At 31.3% G+C, this 18408-nt stretch overlaps 2 protein-coding genes across 5 annotated transcripts in view; both read left to right on the top strand.

Moving 5' to 3' along the window:
• Positions 1-18408, top strand: part of LOC111619676 (coiled-coil domain-containing protein AGAP005037-like) — a 341137-nt gene that overhangs the window by 211814 nt on the left and 110915 nt on the right. For all 4 annotated transcript variants that reach the window (XM_023361441.1, XM_023361440.1, XM_023361443.1 and 1 more), the window contains one exon: positions 3752-3867. In XM_023361441.1, the coding sequence (XP_023217209.1) occupies positions 3752-3867 (116 nt within the window). The remainder of the gene's footprint in view (positions 1-3751; positions 3868-18408) is intronic.
• On the top strand, positions 15941-17240 carry LOC111619679 (MAP kinase-activating death domain protein-like). The gene is made up of 5 exons (XM_023361447.1): positions 15941-16129; positions 16222-16302; positions 16401-16739; positions 16873-16939; positions 17008-17240. The coding sequence occupies exons 1-5, from the start codon at positions 16067-16069 to the stop codon at positions 17175-17177; spliced, it is 720 nt and encodes a 239-aa protein (XP_023217215.1). The 5' UTR covers positions 15941-16066; the 3' UTR covers positions 17178-17240.

Raw genomic sequence — 18408 nt, 5'->3', positions numbered from 1 at the left:
AAAATGCTCTTTATTTCTCAGATGTGATTTTCATTACTCCATTAGCATCTTGAGACTTCTTGATATATCTTTCTTAGCTAAGATTGTGTCTACTGTAGACCTTTTCAAGCCATACTGCCTAGCAACATCAGACATCTTGTGCCTACTTTCTACCTTGGCTATTATCTCTTACTAGGTTTCTACGGTGAGCAGTTCTTGACAGTTCTCTTTTTAGGCTCCATAATATTATCAGTTTCTTTTTTAAATAAAAAGTTCAGAAAAGCACTTACAAAAATTCAGAGAACAGAAATCAACTAGCCAACAAAAAATTATTTAAATGCAAAGCCCAGATGGAATTCGAAATTTGGTATTAAAATGTTAATGAATACTGTATTCGATGAAGCAGTTAAACTTTCACTTTTTGTAAATAAACCCCTATGCAAAATATAACAAGTGCTTGTCCAACAGTCTTGCGAAGACTATGAAAAATTATTTGTCAGAAAGGTAAAGAAAAAGCTGGAATTACAAGGAAGAGTTTCAAAATTCAGAGGGATATTAAACTATCTGATCGGTATCAGGTTGAGCATTGATGTTGACGTCTCCCACACTCTGAAAGGATTCCAATTGTTACCTGAAGACAAGGGAAAATCAATTGGTATTTGTTATTTTACATTGCTTCTTTTTATGTTTGTTCAGTAAAGTGTTCATTATCTAAACATGTGTTCGTTGTCCGATCATAAAAATCTTTCATGAAAGTTTTTGTTAACTGATCACCCATTGTACATATGAGTATAAACATGTTGTTTATAAATTGTTTGTTAAAACTGTAAATGTTGATGATGATAATTTATTTTAGAAATTAATTATATAGTCTTGTATTCATATCAACTAATTGTAAATTTAAAGGATTCATGAACTTTTTGTAATTAGATTGAAAGAGCTTTGGCTCAAAGCTTTGATAATCACACTTAAAAATACATTAAAATGCCAGTTGCCAAAATCTTATTGTTTATGTAATTTTGGAATGATGTAACAGCTGTTAATGTAAGAGTCAACTAGGAAAAAACAAATCCTCTCTTTGATCACTCCAATAGAATATCTAGCTGGATATTTGTCAATTTGAATAGACTACAACTAAATAAATAATTATTAAATTGATGAGTCATCATTCACCATATATATAGTATGTCTAGAAATTAAGTTCTGATTGCATATCCTAATCACACAGGCACTGGTGGTTTGCTATTGTCAACAAGAACAAACAGACAACAGCTGACAAATGTAAGTTTTTGTTCTTTGGTTTGAAGTTTGTCATCATGCATTGAGGTGTCTGCTAAAGTTGAACTTTCCACTAATTATGAGATATGCTCAATTATTAAAATTTTTAAGTACCAAAATAATTTTGGTATTTAAAAATTTTTCAATATGCTAGCTGCTGAAATTCATTGCTAGATTTGTGATATGTATGGACCTGACCTGAGTGATGGAACGGTCTGGTTTTAAAGAAATGCAGATAGAATGTGCACGATAAAAATGGAAGAGGTTACTAGTCATTTGGACCCATTTATGCAAAACATTACCAACCGTCAATGTACTGTACCTAAACTGAATAAACCACAATTAAAGTTTTTTTTATTTTTAAACAAAGTATAGACTGTGGGATTAGTCTTTAGCTTTTTAAATACATTATTAGAAGCTGTGCAGTTTGGTTATTCCTGTAAAATGAAGATTGAACAAATTTCTTATTCAAACTTTGTGATATTGTAGATCTTCATGGACAATATCATATAACTTATCAAGGTAAATGCCTAAATATCTCACAGAAGAATTCACGAAACAACAGATGACAGCTGCACTCATATTCTTGGACCAGTATGATAAAAATGGTGAAGAACTATTAGACCACATTATGGCAGGCAATGAAACTTGAATTGCAAACTCAACACCAGAGATTAATCATCAATCAGTGAATAGAAGCATACTTACTTGTAAAAGACAGAGAAAGTGAAGCTGGAATCTTTCAAGAAGCTTATATGAAAAATTTTTTAGGATAGGAAGGGTGCTTTATTCATTGAGTTCCTGCCTTATGGTGCAACAGTGAACAACAAAAGTTATTGTAATATCTGAAAAAATTATGACAGGCTATTCAAAACAAAAGACATTGTCTACTGAGCTCTAAAATGATTTTGTTTCACAATAATGCACTGCATATTCAGCCTATAGCATACATGAATTACTGAAGAAATTTAAGTGGAAAATCTTTGAACACTTACCACAGTCCTAATCTATCACCTACTGACTTCCATTTGCTTTTGCATTTGAAGAAGTTTTTGGGAGAACAACATTTTAACAATGATGAAGAGCTGCAGACAACTATTGAATATGGGGGTCTTAAATTGGCAAGAAAATTCTTTGATGAGTGCAAATTCTTATTTGTCACTATGACAAATGTCTGAAGCTAAAAGGTGAATATGTTGAAAAATAACTGTAACTATGTATTTTTGTAAGACAATAAATGTAAGTTTCTGTTCCTTTCTAGCCAGTCAGAATTTAATTTCTGGACATGCCTTCTATATTCAAACAGTTTCTTTTGATTTCCTGAAGTTAAGAAACATTTCTAAAGAGAATGATTCACTCAGTTTCTCAATTAAATAATGAAATTATAAATGTTCTTTTGGCATTCAAAAAAATTTCTGAAACAATATTTCAAAGTTAGAATAGAACAATGGAATTTGTTATTTTATTAGGAAGAGAATATTTTGAAAGTTAGTAAAGGTAAGTTAGTAGATTATTTGTTAGAGAAGTATTTTCATTATTTTTGGAATGTTCTTCATGTTATATATTATCAGTTTAAAAGTTACATTTTATCATTGGTGTAAGTTTTTTAAATTTTGATAGATTAGATTATATTTTAGGAAATATTTATGAAATAAAAATAATTAAATTCATTATTGGAATTTTAATCATATGTACTGGTTATATTTGATAATATTGTGAAGTTGATAGAAATAAAAAAAAAACACTGTTATTTTTAATATTACCAAAGAGTTTAATGTTTTTTGCCTAACTTTTGGCTGTCTTTAGCATCAAATGGAATATTTTTTAAATGGAATAGAACACAAATCAAATGCAACTAACATTTGATTTTTAAGTTTTTCTTGAGGAGATCAGTAATCCAAAAACATTAGAAATTAAAGTGGTTAATGCAATTATTAAGGTTTTTTGAAGTGTCTTTAGGATAGAACACTTTAACAATTCAAATTTGCACAACCTTGAATTGTAAAATCATTACAAATTAAAATTTTTTTTAAATATATTCAAAGATAAATTAAGAATATTTAGATATGGTATATTTTAAATATTAAATAATAATGTAAACACAATAATAATTTTTAAATATTTAAAAGCAATATAAATGTATACTTAGAACATAAACTACTAGAAAGATTTTTAATTTACAAAAATTAAAATTGTTACAACTTAAAAAAAGAGTTCTGCTTCATTTAAAAACAATTTGATGTTGAAAAGGGCCAAAAACTAAGTCAAAAACATTCTATTTCATATAAACTCTTTGGTAATCTTAAAAAATAGCAATGATTTTAGTTTTTTTATTAGAATATGGTGCCAAGATTTGTTGGTTTTTCCAAAATTGATAAATATCATTTATTTTTGATTAGGAATATTTCAATATTTTCTAAAAATTGAAATGTTATATATATATATATATATATATATATATATTTCTAAAAGAAAAATAAAACCTCTCTTTCAGGCTATGATTGCATCAGTGCAAGTAGGAGAAGATCAAAATAATGTTGAACGACAACGGATTTCTCAAGAAGAAGAACTGTATAGACAAGATGTGACAAAATTAGAAAAGGATTTATCGTAAGTTATAACTTGTATTCATTACAACTCAGTTTACATATTTTCTTTATAGATTTGAAATTAGAGCAAAGAGTTGTAATAAGAAGTTGTGTTTGTTTCCAAAATCACTATTGAATCATGATAAACTATAAACTAGATGAAAATATTTTTAAATGAAACAATTTTTTTTTCCAACAATTTTTTTTTGTAAATAGTCTGAACTTCTAATTGGAAGAAGTCTTTTTTTGTAAATAGTCTGAACTTCTAATTGGAATTTTGAGTTCACCATGAAAAAAAATTTTTTTTTAGTATAATTGTAATTTTTATTGGCATAGAAGGCTTTCGCCTGTTACAAGGGCATTTTATTTTAAAGAAACGCATATTGACATCTCATATAATAATATTTTAACAACATTAATATTTTCTATTTACTAATCTATAAAATTATATTAATAATTTGTCACAATTATCATTTAATTAGTTGTTTAACATAGTTATATAACATATAAATCATGTTAACATTAGCTCTATCAAATGTCTTATACACTTCCAACTCACTAGTACATTTAGCCAGCAGCCCAATCTGGAGTCTTTGTAGTTTATCCTTTTTGTTACAATATTCATATATAATATGAATTTTAGATAAATTTTTGGTACAATTTGGACATTTAGATTGAATGTAATCTATATATTTATCATTTATAATTACAGTAGAGCATCGATTATCAGACCCCTGATTAACCGTCACATCGATTAACCGACTGTTCTAGTCGGCAGATTTCAAATGTCCGCTAGTGATGTGGCGCTACAATATTTGGCTATGTCTTGGCTACTTTAATATTATTTTTGTTAAATTTTTGCGTGTTTTAGCTGGCAACACGACTCAACCATTGAAGGGAGGCCAGTATTTAAATACTGGCCTCCCTTCAATGGTTGAGCCAGTATTTAAATACTGGCCTCCCTTTAATTTTCTAATTATTATGTTTAATTTTCTAATTAGTTTAATTTTCTAATTATGAATGGTTTTGTTTTGTGAGCAATAAAATAATTTTTAACAATACAATAGCGACGATTATNATCCTGCACTGAGGTGATGTACTGTACGTAATAAACAAGGAAGCAACCGAATCCCAATGGGAGCTCTGTACTTCGGATATACTGATAATATATTCTAATAATACTAATATATTATAAAAATAGCAGACTGTCATTGGCAACGGCAAAAGAATGGAAACATCATTCACACTTGTTCGTAGAAAGACCATTGGTCGCCTCACGTAACTGCCGAACGGAAAGTCCGTTATCCACAGTGTACGTTATACGAGGGACCACTGTACTTTGATACAAAACCATTGTCATCAGGCTAATGAAAATCACAAATTTGGAACAGAATGTCACTATATGCAGTATAAAATTCTTAACATTTAAACATTTAACATTCACAGTAGAATTTGAGGCTTATGATTATGAAAAAGAATAAAAATTTGAAACAAAAGGCAAACGACAATAAAAGGGCAAATGGAACTCTCAAAACACATTCATGCCATGAGTCTATGGAGTGTTATAACATGGATGACTAGGGTAGTGTGGTTTTGTGGTAGTTTAAAAAGTGCAATCCAAAAGTTAGGAGGTTCAGGTGTGGGTAGATTCATGAGCACAAGGTGGAAGCGAGGGAAGCTGTCCAAATAAATAACACCCTACAATCGGCACAACATTTAGAGGGATGGTTTGGGTCTATAAAGGGTTGAAATTGGGCTCTATGACTTTTTTGGTCATATCTATATTTTATGATATCCTATTGGTGCACTGCTGAAAGACTCGTCAGCATTCTGGCTGTAGCATTAAAGTACCATGTGTTTTTTCTCATTGTTGGATGCAAAAGGAGTACAGCATAAACCCCAGATTTCTTTAGAAAGGAGAGCCTGACCCTATCATTTGCAGATAAGCATGTGTAAAGATGATTATGGAGAAAGAAGCAAGAGGAGGCCATGATTTTTAAAGATGCAACAGATATGTATAGAGAGGATACCAAGTATGGAGTTGGTGACCACATCCATGTTAACTGAATGTAGGACATTGTGCAGGAATAGAATGTAGGGCATTGTGCAGAAATAGCAAATTTTTAACATGATAAGAACATAGTAAAACTTAGTAGATGAATATCCTGACTTGCTATACTTCTATTGACACTTCTAGTACTAAGGGGATGAAGACTCGGGACGAGGTTTTTATTAATTTATCACAGCTTCAAATTCTTAGGTCATTCTACACATGCAAGCAAAACATCTTTGCATTTTTGCAAATAATTTTTGCCAACTATGTATTTGCATTTTTTACCAGATGCTTACTGTCTTGTATTTAAAAACATAAGTATTTTATCTGGATCATTTCAATCGTACTTTCAATTGTATATTGTCAGGCGTAAAGATGAATAGTAATAGGAAAAGCAAAGCTTTTGAATTGAATTCCAGATTGAAATTCCAAAATCACACAGGAGCACAATATAAGTTTTAATCCATTCCCACGTGAAAATAGATGATTATTCAGAAATCAGAATTCAGAGAAACTTGTAAGTATAATTGATGGAGAGTGTTTAAAGTCACACCTCGTCCTATATGTGAGTAAATATGGTATATACAGTATTTACAACTCAGCCAATTGCCAAGCTTCTGGACAGAAAATAGACTTTTGCCCCTTTAGACTTATGGGTACAGGGTAACATGTTTGTTATTTGGAATTGGTATTCTCTGTAAAATACCCAAAGTGTAAGAGTAGAAACAGTTATACAGTATTTACATTACAGACACTTGTCAAGCTGCTAAACAAGAGAAAGCATATGTCCACTACAACCTGTGGGTACAGAAAACTCGGTATGAATATTATACCGAGTTGGCAATTGCCAACTTCCAGGCATAGAAGTTTACATATGCCCACCACACCTTGTGGGATCAGAGTAACCACTATTTACAGTTTTTACATTGTAGACACATACTCAGCACCACAATTGACCATAACAGTTATTGTTGTTGTGTCACCATAAAGTCATTATCCAGTGCCTTTATCATGTCCAGGAAGTTTATCAAGTTATTAAATATTTCTTTATTAGTGATTAGTTTATCCATTTCACAGGTCTTGTAGAAGCACAGTCCTTATCAAGGCTTTCCTTTAGTCAGTGAATTTGTTGCAATCAAATATGTAATGTTCAGCATCTTCGATGTAGGTGTTATTGCAAGCACAAAACAGTGCATCTGACTTGCTACAGCCTCATAAGCATTATGTAATTTGAGTTCAATGATCTCATGCATTGATTGAAATAAAAAGGCTTTTCTAATGACAGCATAAATGGCAGAGTTGATTTAACATGAAGATTAAAAATGTTGCCAGAATAACATGGGAAATAGCATTAAATCTGTGATAGAGTAATATATTTTTTGAAGAAAAAATGAGTTCTGTAATGAATGACCAAAACCACTCCAGCAATATTTCCAGATGTCTAGTTGCTATATTCATCATTGTCTGAATAACAGCAATGTGTGCTAATAAAATTCAACAAAAATTATCTAAATATTTTTATATTTTGTAAATTTATTATGAATTTAATAGATCAATATGAAACATTTTCTAATTTAAAATGTTCTTCATTTATATTAAAAGATTATAAAATGATATTTGCCTATTATTTTATACTTGCTGTATTTTTGTGGATTGTCCAGCATGTCAGTCTGTCCAGGTAGACCGTGAAAGCAGATATTTCCATATGATAAAACCAGCATGCTGGCTTAAGTGAGATTATGCATCCCTCTCCGGAGGGCACATGAAAAAAATGAATGAGTTACATCACATATTGTCTCAGAAACTAGTTTTTATTCTAAAATTGTGAAACTCAGCATTACATAAAAAACTACATTTATGTTTAATTTATGCATTTTATCTTCTTTCTAACAATGTAAAATACTTGTGGAATGCATGTTTTATGTTTATTTTTTTAATTTGATCTAAAACTACAAAAATAAACATATCAAGTTTCAGAAATTCACTGTAAATTATCTCAACTTACACTGATTAACATCCACTTTTTGTGAAATTTGAAAGAAAGGCATTATCTTTCAAGGTCAGTATAGATTGTCAATGTAGCCCATGTTGACTAACTATTACTACTAATGTCAATAAGCCACTAATTATTTTATTGCCCTGTAAACAAAAACTTTCTTCTGGTTCTCAGTCAGTCAAATTACAATGTTATTATTTTATTTCACTCGGCAGAATGTTTTCTTTAACATTTATTTAACAATTAGTTGTGTTAGATCTGATTAATTTTATTTTTTTTAGTTGAAGTTTAACCAGCATGATGATCTTCCTAGTTATCAATATATGCAGCGTTCTGGTCAATTTGTGAAAATACAGTATTATTACTATAAATTTCTTATTATATGAAACAAAGAACTTAATTGATTTTTTATGATTATGTAAAAAATAATGAAGTTATTAGAGTTTTAAAATTGCAAAGTTTAAATTATTGTACTATTTTTGAAATTTATTTTTCTATAAAATATTATGGTAAAATAATACTTCAAAAAATAGAAAATCTATAGAAAAATATTTTACGTATGAAATACTAACTTTTTATTCAGATGTATTAAAAATATTTTGTGTAAAACATCACAGTAATATCATCTCAAAACACTTTTTGCAGACATAGCAGCTTATGTGAAAATTTTAGTTTATCAAGAATGAGAGTAGCTGATAGTTGAAAACATGCATAATGAGGGAAGATCAATATGTAAAGTGAAATATTTTTTAATAAGACAATTGTAGGGGGCAGAGAAAAAGTGAAAGACACAAATGATTGTGTACTGTCTACTTTATTTTTCAACATGAGGCACTTGTCCCAGCATTGGATCAGTTTCATAATCCCTCTCTCATAAAACTGTGTAGACATGCCATCATTTCCTTTTTCACTTCCTTATTATTGGAAAACTTCTTTCTTACTAGGGCTTTCTTCGGAAGGCCAAAAAGATGGAAGTCAGATGGCACTAGGTCAGGGCTTTAGGATGTTGAAGAACCTCCCAGTCAAAAGATGCACTTTGTTCTGTGACCATTTCTGCAACATGACAGATGTTATTATGAAGAAGAATAGTTTGTTTTCTTGGTGTCTTTTGAAGGAGAGCTCATTACAAACATTATTGTTTGTCAGAGTTCAGTCATCAATGCTGAAAAGTACTGTAAAAGAAATTCAGTATGGATAATGCTGTGCATGTCTCAGAATATTGTCAACATCATCTTTTTTGTGGATGACACCTTGAACTTCTTTCTATTGGATGGTTAGTGTTTTCAGGCCATGTTCTGATTCAGGTGTGTAATGATGGGTCCATGTTTCATCACTGGTGACAATATTGTCAAGAAAACTGTTCCTTTCTTTTTCTTAATGTTGAAAGTGATCCATGCAGCACGTCATCCTCACAGTCTTCTGTTCTTTGAACAGTTGTTTTAGAACCCAATGACGACTCAATTTTTTAACCAAAGTTTTCATGGACAATGTCACAAGCTATTCCATACTAGATGTTGAGGGATTCAGTCAACACATGTAAGCGAATGTGACACTCATCTCTGATGGCTGCATTGATCAGATAAATGGTTTTATCAGTGGCTGCACAGATAGGGCAGCCAGAACAATGCTGATTAGACAATTGTACAGCCTTGCTTAAACCTCTTGACCCATTCATACACATTTTTTCTTGCCTCACAATCTTTACCATACACCTTCATCATCTCCCAGTAAATGTTGATAGATTTTTAACCTTGTGCCCACAAAAACTGCACTACTAATTTTTTTTCTCTTCAAGAGTTGACACCATTGAGCACACATTATTTTGCAAAGTTGATTCTGTAACATTATGTCATCCAATTGATGTGAATCTTTATCACTGGATGCTTCTAAGTATAACCTTTCTAATTCATCTATGCTGCATTTTACTGCTCTTTAGCAAACAATGTATAAAAAATGTTTTATTTATTGATTATCTCCTTGTATTTTGTTAAGTTTAAAAGCTTAAAAAAATTCCTGGAATACAAGTTCAATTTTTCCAGGATTTGATCAGAAATTTGCCAGGAATCAGATTCCCATACCAGAAAACCTACTGAGTATTATATATACGTGGTACGATCCAAAAGTTCAGGGACTGCAGTAATGTATGACAACAAAAGCATGTATTTAAAGTTACAGCGTGTGAAATGGATTCTATCAAACTACTCCTATGTGTTCAAGTTGATTTTGCCCATGCCACATGATTAAACCACGAGTGCTGTTGCTTTTTTTCGGAGATAGTTACCTTTGTTTGGCGACATAATAAAAATGGAGTTTCAAGAACAGCACTGCAACATTAAATTTTGTCAGCGTTTAGGTAAAACATCTATGAAGACTAAAATTGCTAAGAAAGGTGCACGGTGATTCTATCATGGTGAAATCAAAGGTTTAAAGAGGGCCGAGAATCCATCGCAGATGATGAATGCTCTGGCTGACCTTCGACTTCACGGAACGAGGAAAATGTTGAGTTGGTCTCTCAATTATCTAGACATTTTACGTCGTTTGAGGGAATCCATTCGTCGTAAACGGCCGCAGATCTGGTGAAGTGGAGACTGGTACCTTCTGCATGACAATGCACCTGCACATCGGTCCCAAATGGTCACACAGTTTCTCGCCAAATCTCAAATTAATGTGCTTTCACACCCCGCCTATTCACTGGTTTTAGCTCTGTGTGATTTTTATTTGTTTCCATCAATGAAAAAGCATTTGCAGGGACGCCGTTTTGTGTCATCAGATGAGGTGAGAGCAGCATCGCAGGAGGCCTTACGGGAGGTTTCAAAAAATGGCTTCCAGCAGTGCTTCCAGAAGTTATATGAGCGCTGGCAAAACTGTATCATTGCCCAAGGTGATTACTTTGAAGGTGGTTGTGCATCGGCAATATAAACTTTTTAAGGTAAGGAATTTTAAGCCAAGTCCCCGAACTTTTGGATCGTACTATGTATATAGAATACCTAGTATTTAAATTAAATCTAAACAAAACTCAATGCTAAATTTATGCAAATATATCACATTAATCTTAAAATGCTTTGCAGATATTTTTTAACATATCACAAACGTTTTTGGTCCATCCTAGGACCTTTTTCAGGTGGAGTTCTACTAGAGAAAACCCCTTTCTGGTGTGATTCCATTTCCAATGTGTTTGAATTTTCATTTTAAATTTCTAATGATGTGTGCCTGCATTGGCTGTTCAACACCAATTCATACATATCCTGCTATACCCTTGAGTTGTTTTTTGTCATTGAAATTGATTGAAAGGCCTGGAATTTTGCTTAAAAAATTTCTAATGCTCAAAATTCCTAAGTTAGTGTATATGATGAGTTTGCCATATCATGGTCGCTTGTTGTAATTTGGGTGTAATGCCATTTTCACTGGCATGTATAGCTAAGGCAGTAGTGTTTTTCTTCTTTTTAATATCAATTTTATGCTCATGGAGGCGTAGTTTGAGTGATCTTCTTGTAGATCTGATAAATACAAATTTATGCAATTGATAAATACCAACTGTCTTTTGGTATTAATTTAATTTAATTCAAACAAGAATAGGCATACAATTACTTTCAGCATTTCAGAAATGTTGAAAGTAATTCCTTTACTTATCCACTTAAATTTTATTCTTACCAGGCTGCAAGTTTAAAGCTGCAGACCTATAAATTCCCACTATGTCTGTGTGTCTGCCTCCTGTCCTTTTTTAATCTTGAGAATGAAGCTAAACAGATGAAAGTAGAGACCAGATATCGAAAGCTGAGGAGCTGGAGACCTTGATTAACTATATACAAACTTCAGTTTGGACTGGAGGTCAGGTTATTTCAATTCAAAAATTTTCTTCAGATCAGAGTTAGATGATTGGCATTGCTCTCTTGTTAACAGTAAAAGCATAATTTACAGGGACAAGACACTATTAAAATCAAAAACACTGTGCATCAAGATCTAAAAAATTGAAATCCTGCATTATGACAATGTCTTAGCAAGTAATTGCTCATTCTAAATATGTTCTATTCTGTCTGAAGATAGCATTTCTGAAATGTTGAAAATGTATATATTCTTGTTTGAATTAAACCGAATTAATGCCAAAAGACAGTGTATATTTACACTTCTCAAAAGTGAAATCACAATACCACAAACAAATGCACATTGCAAGACTATTAGAGATGACATAGATATGCAAATGATTAAAAGAACAAAGATATGTAACAGACACCTGTTTATTCAGTAACAAATATGGTTCCCACAGGCAGCTGTACAGGTTGCTATATGGCAGGGCATATACTATTAGTAAGGTGATTTTTCAATCAAACTGGACAAATTTAATACAGTAGTAGGTAAAATTTCCACCAATTTCAAAATTAGTCCAGCAGTCATCAAAATAATCATCTTTCTAACATTTTTAACCTACTCCAAAGGACTTGTCAGGAAATTTTAGCATAACAGAATGTTCAGATCAAATACTATTGTATTTGATATTACAGTAGAGTGTCGATTATCCAAAACGTCAATTATCCAAAAGAATTCCAGTCGGCAAATTTAAATTTTCGCCAGTGCTGTGGCGCTGCAATCTTTGGCTATATCTTGAGTTAGTCAAATATTTTACGTTTTTGTTACTAAATTAACTTCTGAAGTATAATTTTTTATTGTTTTTATATTTTTCAATATATTTATTTTTGTATAAAATAAAGAAATAATTTTTAATGATACAATAGTCACGATTATTATTTTAAAAAGTTTACGTTAGACTTAACATCGACGAAAATTCAACACGAAGCGACATGCAATGGAGAAAAATTTCAACATGGGATAGGTTAATATATTTTTTTGTACATAATTGGTTATCCGAAATATCGATTTTCCGAACAACCCCGGTCCCCAATTGATTCGGATAATCGACGCTCTACTGTATATATAAAATTATGATGTCTTAGTTTTTGTTGTTTTCAAATAATTTATTTCTAAATAAAGATTTTAATTGGTTTTCACTGAAATAAAGGCATAAAAATAAATGCTCTTTATCAGTTTGAATCAGTGTTTTCAACTGCTATGACATGAACTACAGAAAATTTCAAAAATTCACTTAAAAATACTAATTTTTTTTGTCTTCTGTGTATTGTTATTTGTATATTTTTTAGCCCTGGAGTGGATGTGTGAATTGGACATAGGTTGCATGGCATCTTACAGACAGCAGTTTTTTTCTAAAATTATGAAATTACAGGCATTGCATGAGAAACTACAATAATATCTTCAATTTCTGCACTGTGTCTTCTTTCTAACAATGTATAAAATACTCACGGATTAAAGAAATTGTGTTTTTAACGTTTTAAAATAATGTAATTTGATCCAAAAATACAGAAAAATAAACACACACAATTCCACTTGCTATGAATTACCTCAAGTTTCATAGATGTCATCAGGTTTGTTCATAATCGAAGATTTATAGGTTATCTTTCAAGGTCAGGGTAGTAAAACTTTATTATCCTCTTAGGAGGGTGCCAGGCAAGTGGGATGTCACACCCACTTCTAAAGTAAACAAACCACAAAGTGTTTTATTACCCCATTATAAAATGCTCTTTCCTGGGTTGGAAGTCAGTCAGATTACAATGCTATTGTTACTGTTGTGTAATAAACAAAAAATTTCTCTTGGAATTAAGTACCTGTCATTTTATATAGTTCATGTTTTTAAAAAAAAGGAAGAAGCTATGCAATGAAGCTTAGAATATTCTTACATAAATTTAAAGAGTCAGTACAACAAAGCAAGATTGACTAGAGAGAACCTTGTAATTACAAGATGTGTAGAAAATGACTTAAAGGTACACAACAAAGAATATTCAGTTCATTTTGGGACTTAGAAACATTTAAGAAACAAAATATCTATTTATTTTCAACAATAAAGATAATTTAAAAGGAAATAAATTATAAGAATAAAAACAAAGTTCAAGAATCACAATAATATATTAATTCAAAGTAAATAGAATTGATATTCAAATATGAGGTTTGTATACCTCAAGTATGTGAAACCTTCGGCAAAGCAAACTTTAGAAGGAAGGCGAACACAGAAAAGATGACTGAAAAACAAAGTTTTGGCGGATTTAGTGAGATCAGTCCATCGTATCCGCATACCAAAATATGTTAGCCATTATACAGACAGAATTCTGAACAGACTTTATTTAAACTGTGACTTGAATGTAGCATGTCTTTACAAAGATCATTACACCAAATGGTTGTGTGATAAAATATTGAACCTGTGAAAGAAGACTGTTACAGAATGATATTTAACTCTGAAAGTAAGAGTTCAAATTGCAAATTGCTAAGGAGTGACTTTTGTCACACATGCAATTTACTGAATATTGTAAAAGTACAATAAAAGGTGTGGCTGCAGTTAGAAGTTTGCAAACCAAATACAGACAGAAGCTACGCAACAAGAGATAAAGAATAATTAAGAAAATAAAACAAATATCATTTGTTCTGATCTACAAAAGTGTTACCAACACTGTCATTGACTGTTGGTCTAGCTTTTTATCTTCGACAACTGTTGACTTAAAATGTCAGTATCCACAATTGTGTTACTGGAAAGGTTGCATGTTCGTTGACTGAACCTGTTGTAAAAGAGGAAGCATAGAAATACCAAGTGTACTTTTAAATACACGATGACTAGATTGTCTTTATCATGTTATCTTCTTGTCTTTACAGATAGACAGTTGATGGTGGACAAAATAAAAACTGGATTGTAATCGCATTGTAGTTGCAACTAGAATGAGAAAAAGTATATAAGACAACAGAGAATAGACTTTTTATATGAGGTCACACCTTTATGGAGTCAGATACAAACTTCTATTGAGAAACAAACAAAAATAAGTTATTTAAGCAAGTATTTTGTCCAGAGGAATGGTTTGATATGGTGCAAAAGTCAAATATCCTTTTTAAATTGTGATGATGAATGAATAAGTTTTTTACATTTGAGGATGTGACTGTAGAATAAAATAAACGTCACTATGGACAAACAACCAATCGGATTCAGCCAGGTATGATGCTTTTAGTTTGATTCCCAACACCAAAGTTTCATATTCGTTAAACTTACTCTAATTGGTCTGTTTAAAGAAGTGAGCATTGGAAAAAGGGAAGTTTGCAAGAATCAGCTACTAATAACTAAGAAACCTAAAACAAAACTATAATGTTCCAGTAAAGCTAAATGAGGAAGATATAGGATTTAAACTTCTGCGTTATATTTCATCTATTAATTGACAATTTTATCTTGATATTATTGGGGATATACTTAGTGAAATGGAAGAAGAAAATGTGGATCCTGAAGAAGACACAAATGAATACAGGTGGTTAAGATGAGATAGACGTACAAGCCATACATCATCTTTGTCTTTGCTTTTTCCCATGCTTATATGATGTCAGCATTCCCATCTTTAATCTGTCTTCTCCACTTTTCTCTATCCAGGGCATCCTCTCTCCTCCCAAATCCTCTGCCACCTTGTCTCTCCATCTCAGCTTCGATCTTCCTTTCTTCCTCCTCCCTGTCACTCCCAACTTCTCAATCCTCTTTCCAACACAGTTTTCACTTCTTTTTTCTACATGTTCTAATCATCTTAATTTACTTTCCTGCATTTTATTTCTTATAGGACTCACCTTAACTGTTCCTCTTATGCAATCATTCCTAATTCTTGTCCTTCTTCACATCACACATCCATCTCAGCATTCTCATCTCTGCTGTCTCTATCTTCTTTTCCTGGGTTCTTGTAATTGCCCACGTCTCAGCACTGTGCTGTACATCATCGCAGGTCATACCACTGTTCTGTATAATCTTATTTTCATTTTGCAACTTATTTTCTTATTACACAGCACCCCACTCGTCTTTCTCCAGTTCAGCCATCCACTCTGAACAAGACAAAGATGCTTTTTAAAATTATTCTCATGCCACATATTTAAAATTACTTTAAAAAGAGTATATTATTGTATTGTCATGAAATTTTCTTTGACTTAGGTCCCTTATTTTCCCGATTTCTTCACTTGATAGTTAATTAATGCTATTTTTTTTTTAATTATAAAATTCATTATTAATATTTATTTTAAATAAATATAAATCGTTTTCAGTTATTGCTTGCACCTACCCCATATATAATTGGCATTCCCGCAAGTTTTTTGATGTTTAAACGTAACTTTAAACTTCCCGATGATGTTTGGCTAGTAGATTTGGATTCTAATAAGGTAAAATAATTTTGCCCTATTTAGAGGTTTTATAAATTTCATTTTAATATTTGTAATTTTTATAATAAAACTTCATTAATAAACTCTTCCAGATTGTTAAGCCAACTGGTATAGAAGACTTGCCTCCGTTACCCGAACCAGAAGCCACAATTCTTCAGAATCATTTGAAACAAGTAAAGTTTTAATTATTTCGATTTGAAATTCAAAAATGCGAAATGCATTGATTTAATATAATTCTGAGAAACGTTTACTTTCAATCCGTAAATTTCAGGCGTTAGCGTCGATGAGTATGAGCCCGCAGCCAATCAAAAATCTTGATAAAATTCAACCTGGAGCGGTAAATCGGCTTGTCGCCCAAGAGCCTCCGCCGCCACCGCTGACAACTGGATTTAATCCTCTAATTTATGGCAATGATGTGGATTCTGTTGATATAGCAACACGAATTGCTATGGTGCGATTTTTTAATTCTCCAAATTTGCTTGCAAATTTTACGGAACACACGCGGACACTTCGGCTTTATCCGAGACCAGTTGTTGCTTTTCAAATTAACAGTTTCCTTCAATCACGGCCAAAAGCGTCTTATTTTCTCAGTAAATTTGTACGAACACAGGTACGTCGGTAAATTTCGAACGGGTTTAACGTCTTTATAAACAACAATAAATTAATAAGAGAATTGTTTAAAAAATATGATATCGACAAATTTGAATTGCAAAAAATTAACAAACTAATATTTTTAAATGTAGGCTGTAGAATTTTTTGCAGAATGGTCTCTCTGTCCTACAAATTTATCATTTCAAAGAGTTCATACTGGTAAGAATTAAGATTCAATTATTTATTTATTTTATTTTCACATAATTGACGTATTTTTGAACTTTTAGGTGTATTCGATCCAACGCTCGTTGGAGACAAAGCAAAATGGTATACTAATCAGTTAGAACCATTGCGATTTAATGTTTGGAATGAAAACAGTTCACTTGGCAATGCCCTTACAACTGCTACTCAAAATGATGATTTAACTACAGGTAGACTAGATTTTTATGTAATTTAATGAATAATGTACAGTTTCTACTTTTATTACTGTAATAAATGAATTTGTCTCCAAAACTCGGGAAGAAAAGCAATAAAAATAGTAATATAACAGAAGGATCCATTCTGTCTTTTAAATTTTGAATTAATAAAATTTCCATTAATATGTCGGAATGTTTTATAATTTAAAATAAAGTTAAAACTGTTACATTAAGACAAAAAATTGAAACTTTCAAATTTTAGTAACATTTATAGAAGATAAACAGCATTGAAATCACATATTTCAATAAAAATTGCAAGTATTTTTAATGTATTACAGTCATCGTCATCAGGCAGTAAAATCAAATTTTTTAACATTATCATGTAATAAAGTCTAATGCATCATTATTATTTTTTATGAAGATTTGGTAATTCAGTCGAGTGCCTTTATACATTTAAATAAAGACTGTTGTATGTTCTGTTCTATTCTTAAGTTTAAAAATCGCATTCAGTTTTTTCTGCCCGATGACGACTGTAATATGATACATTGAAAGTACTTGCAATTTTTATTAAAATGTGCGATTTTAATGCCGTTTCAGTGTGGTTTCTCTTCTGTAACATTCCCGGTGTGAAGTGTAAATTATTTTTGTCTATAATGCATTTAGCAACTCTTCTTGAATTTTTTGAAATCTCTATTCTCAATTCTTCAATCTTTACTTTTTCATAAAAAGTGTTCTGTCATCGAGCATGACAGAATTTCAAGTGTTTAGATAATAAATTAAAAAAAATTTCTTATAGAATTGTAACATTTGATACAGTTTAAAATTTTAAAATTCGCACAGATAAATGAAAGCTTAGCGGCTGGAGATCCCGATTAACAATACACGAACTTCCAGCGTGGACCGGAAGTCACCTGATTTCGGTTGAAAATTTGTTCGAGAATGGGGTTAGATATATGACTAGCATTACTCGATTGTTATCAGGAGAAGTATGAGGTACAGGGGCAAGACGTCACTAAATCCGGATCAGATACAGAATTTAAATAAAAATTGCAGCCGACATCACGACGACATCGCAATAAAATAACTGCTCATTTAGTTTTATTTTAAAATTTAAGTCCAAGCAGTCTTTAAAAGTCGTAAACACTAACTGTCATTTATAATATATAGAAGATAATAGACAAAGAGAAGATAAAATAAATGTTTTCTTAATCCAAATGTAATATATTTGTAATCGTACGTTTCTTACTACAAAATAGCATTGAAATTGATTTT

Source organism: Centruroides sculpturatus, unplaced genomic scaffold (genome assembly GCF_000671375.1).
Source record: "Centruroides sculpturatus isolate CEXI.00-Female unplaced genomic scaffold, Cexi_2.0 scaffold165, whole genome shotgun sequence".
Taxonomy (NCBI): domain Eukaryota; kingdom Metazoa; phylum Arthropoda; class Arachnida; order Scorpiones; family Buthidae; genus Centruroides; species Centruroides sculpturatus.
This window is presented reverse-complemented; position numbering and strand designations above follow the sequence as displayed.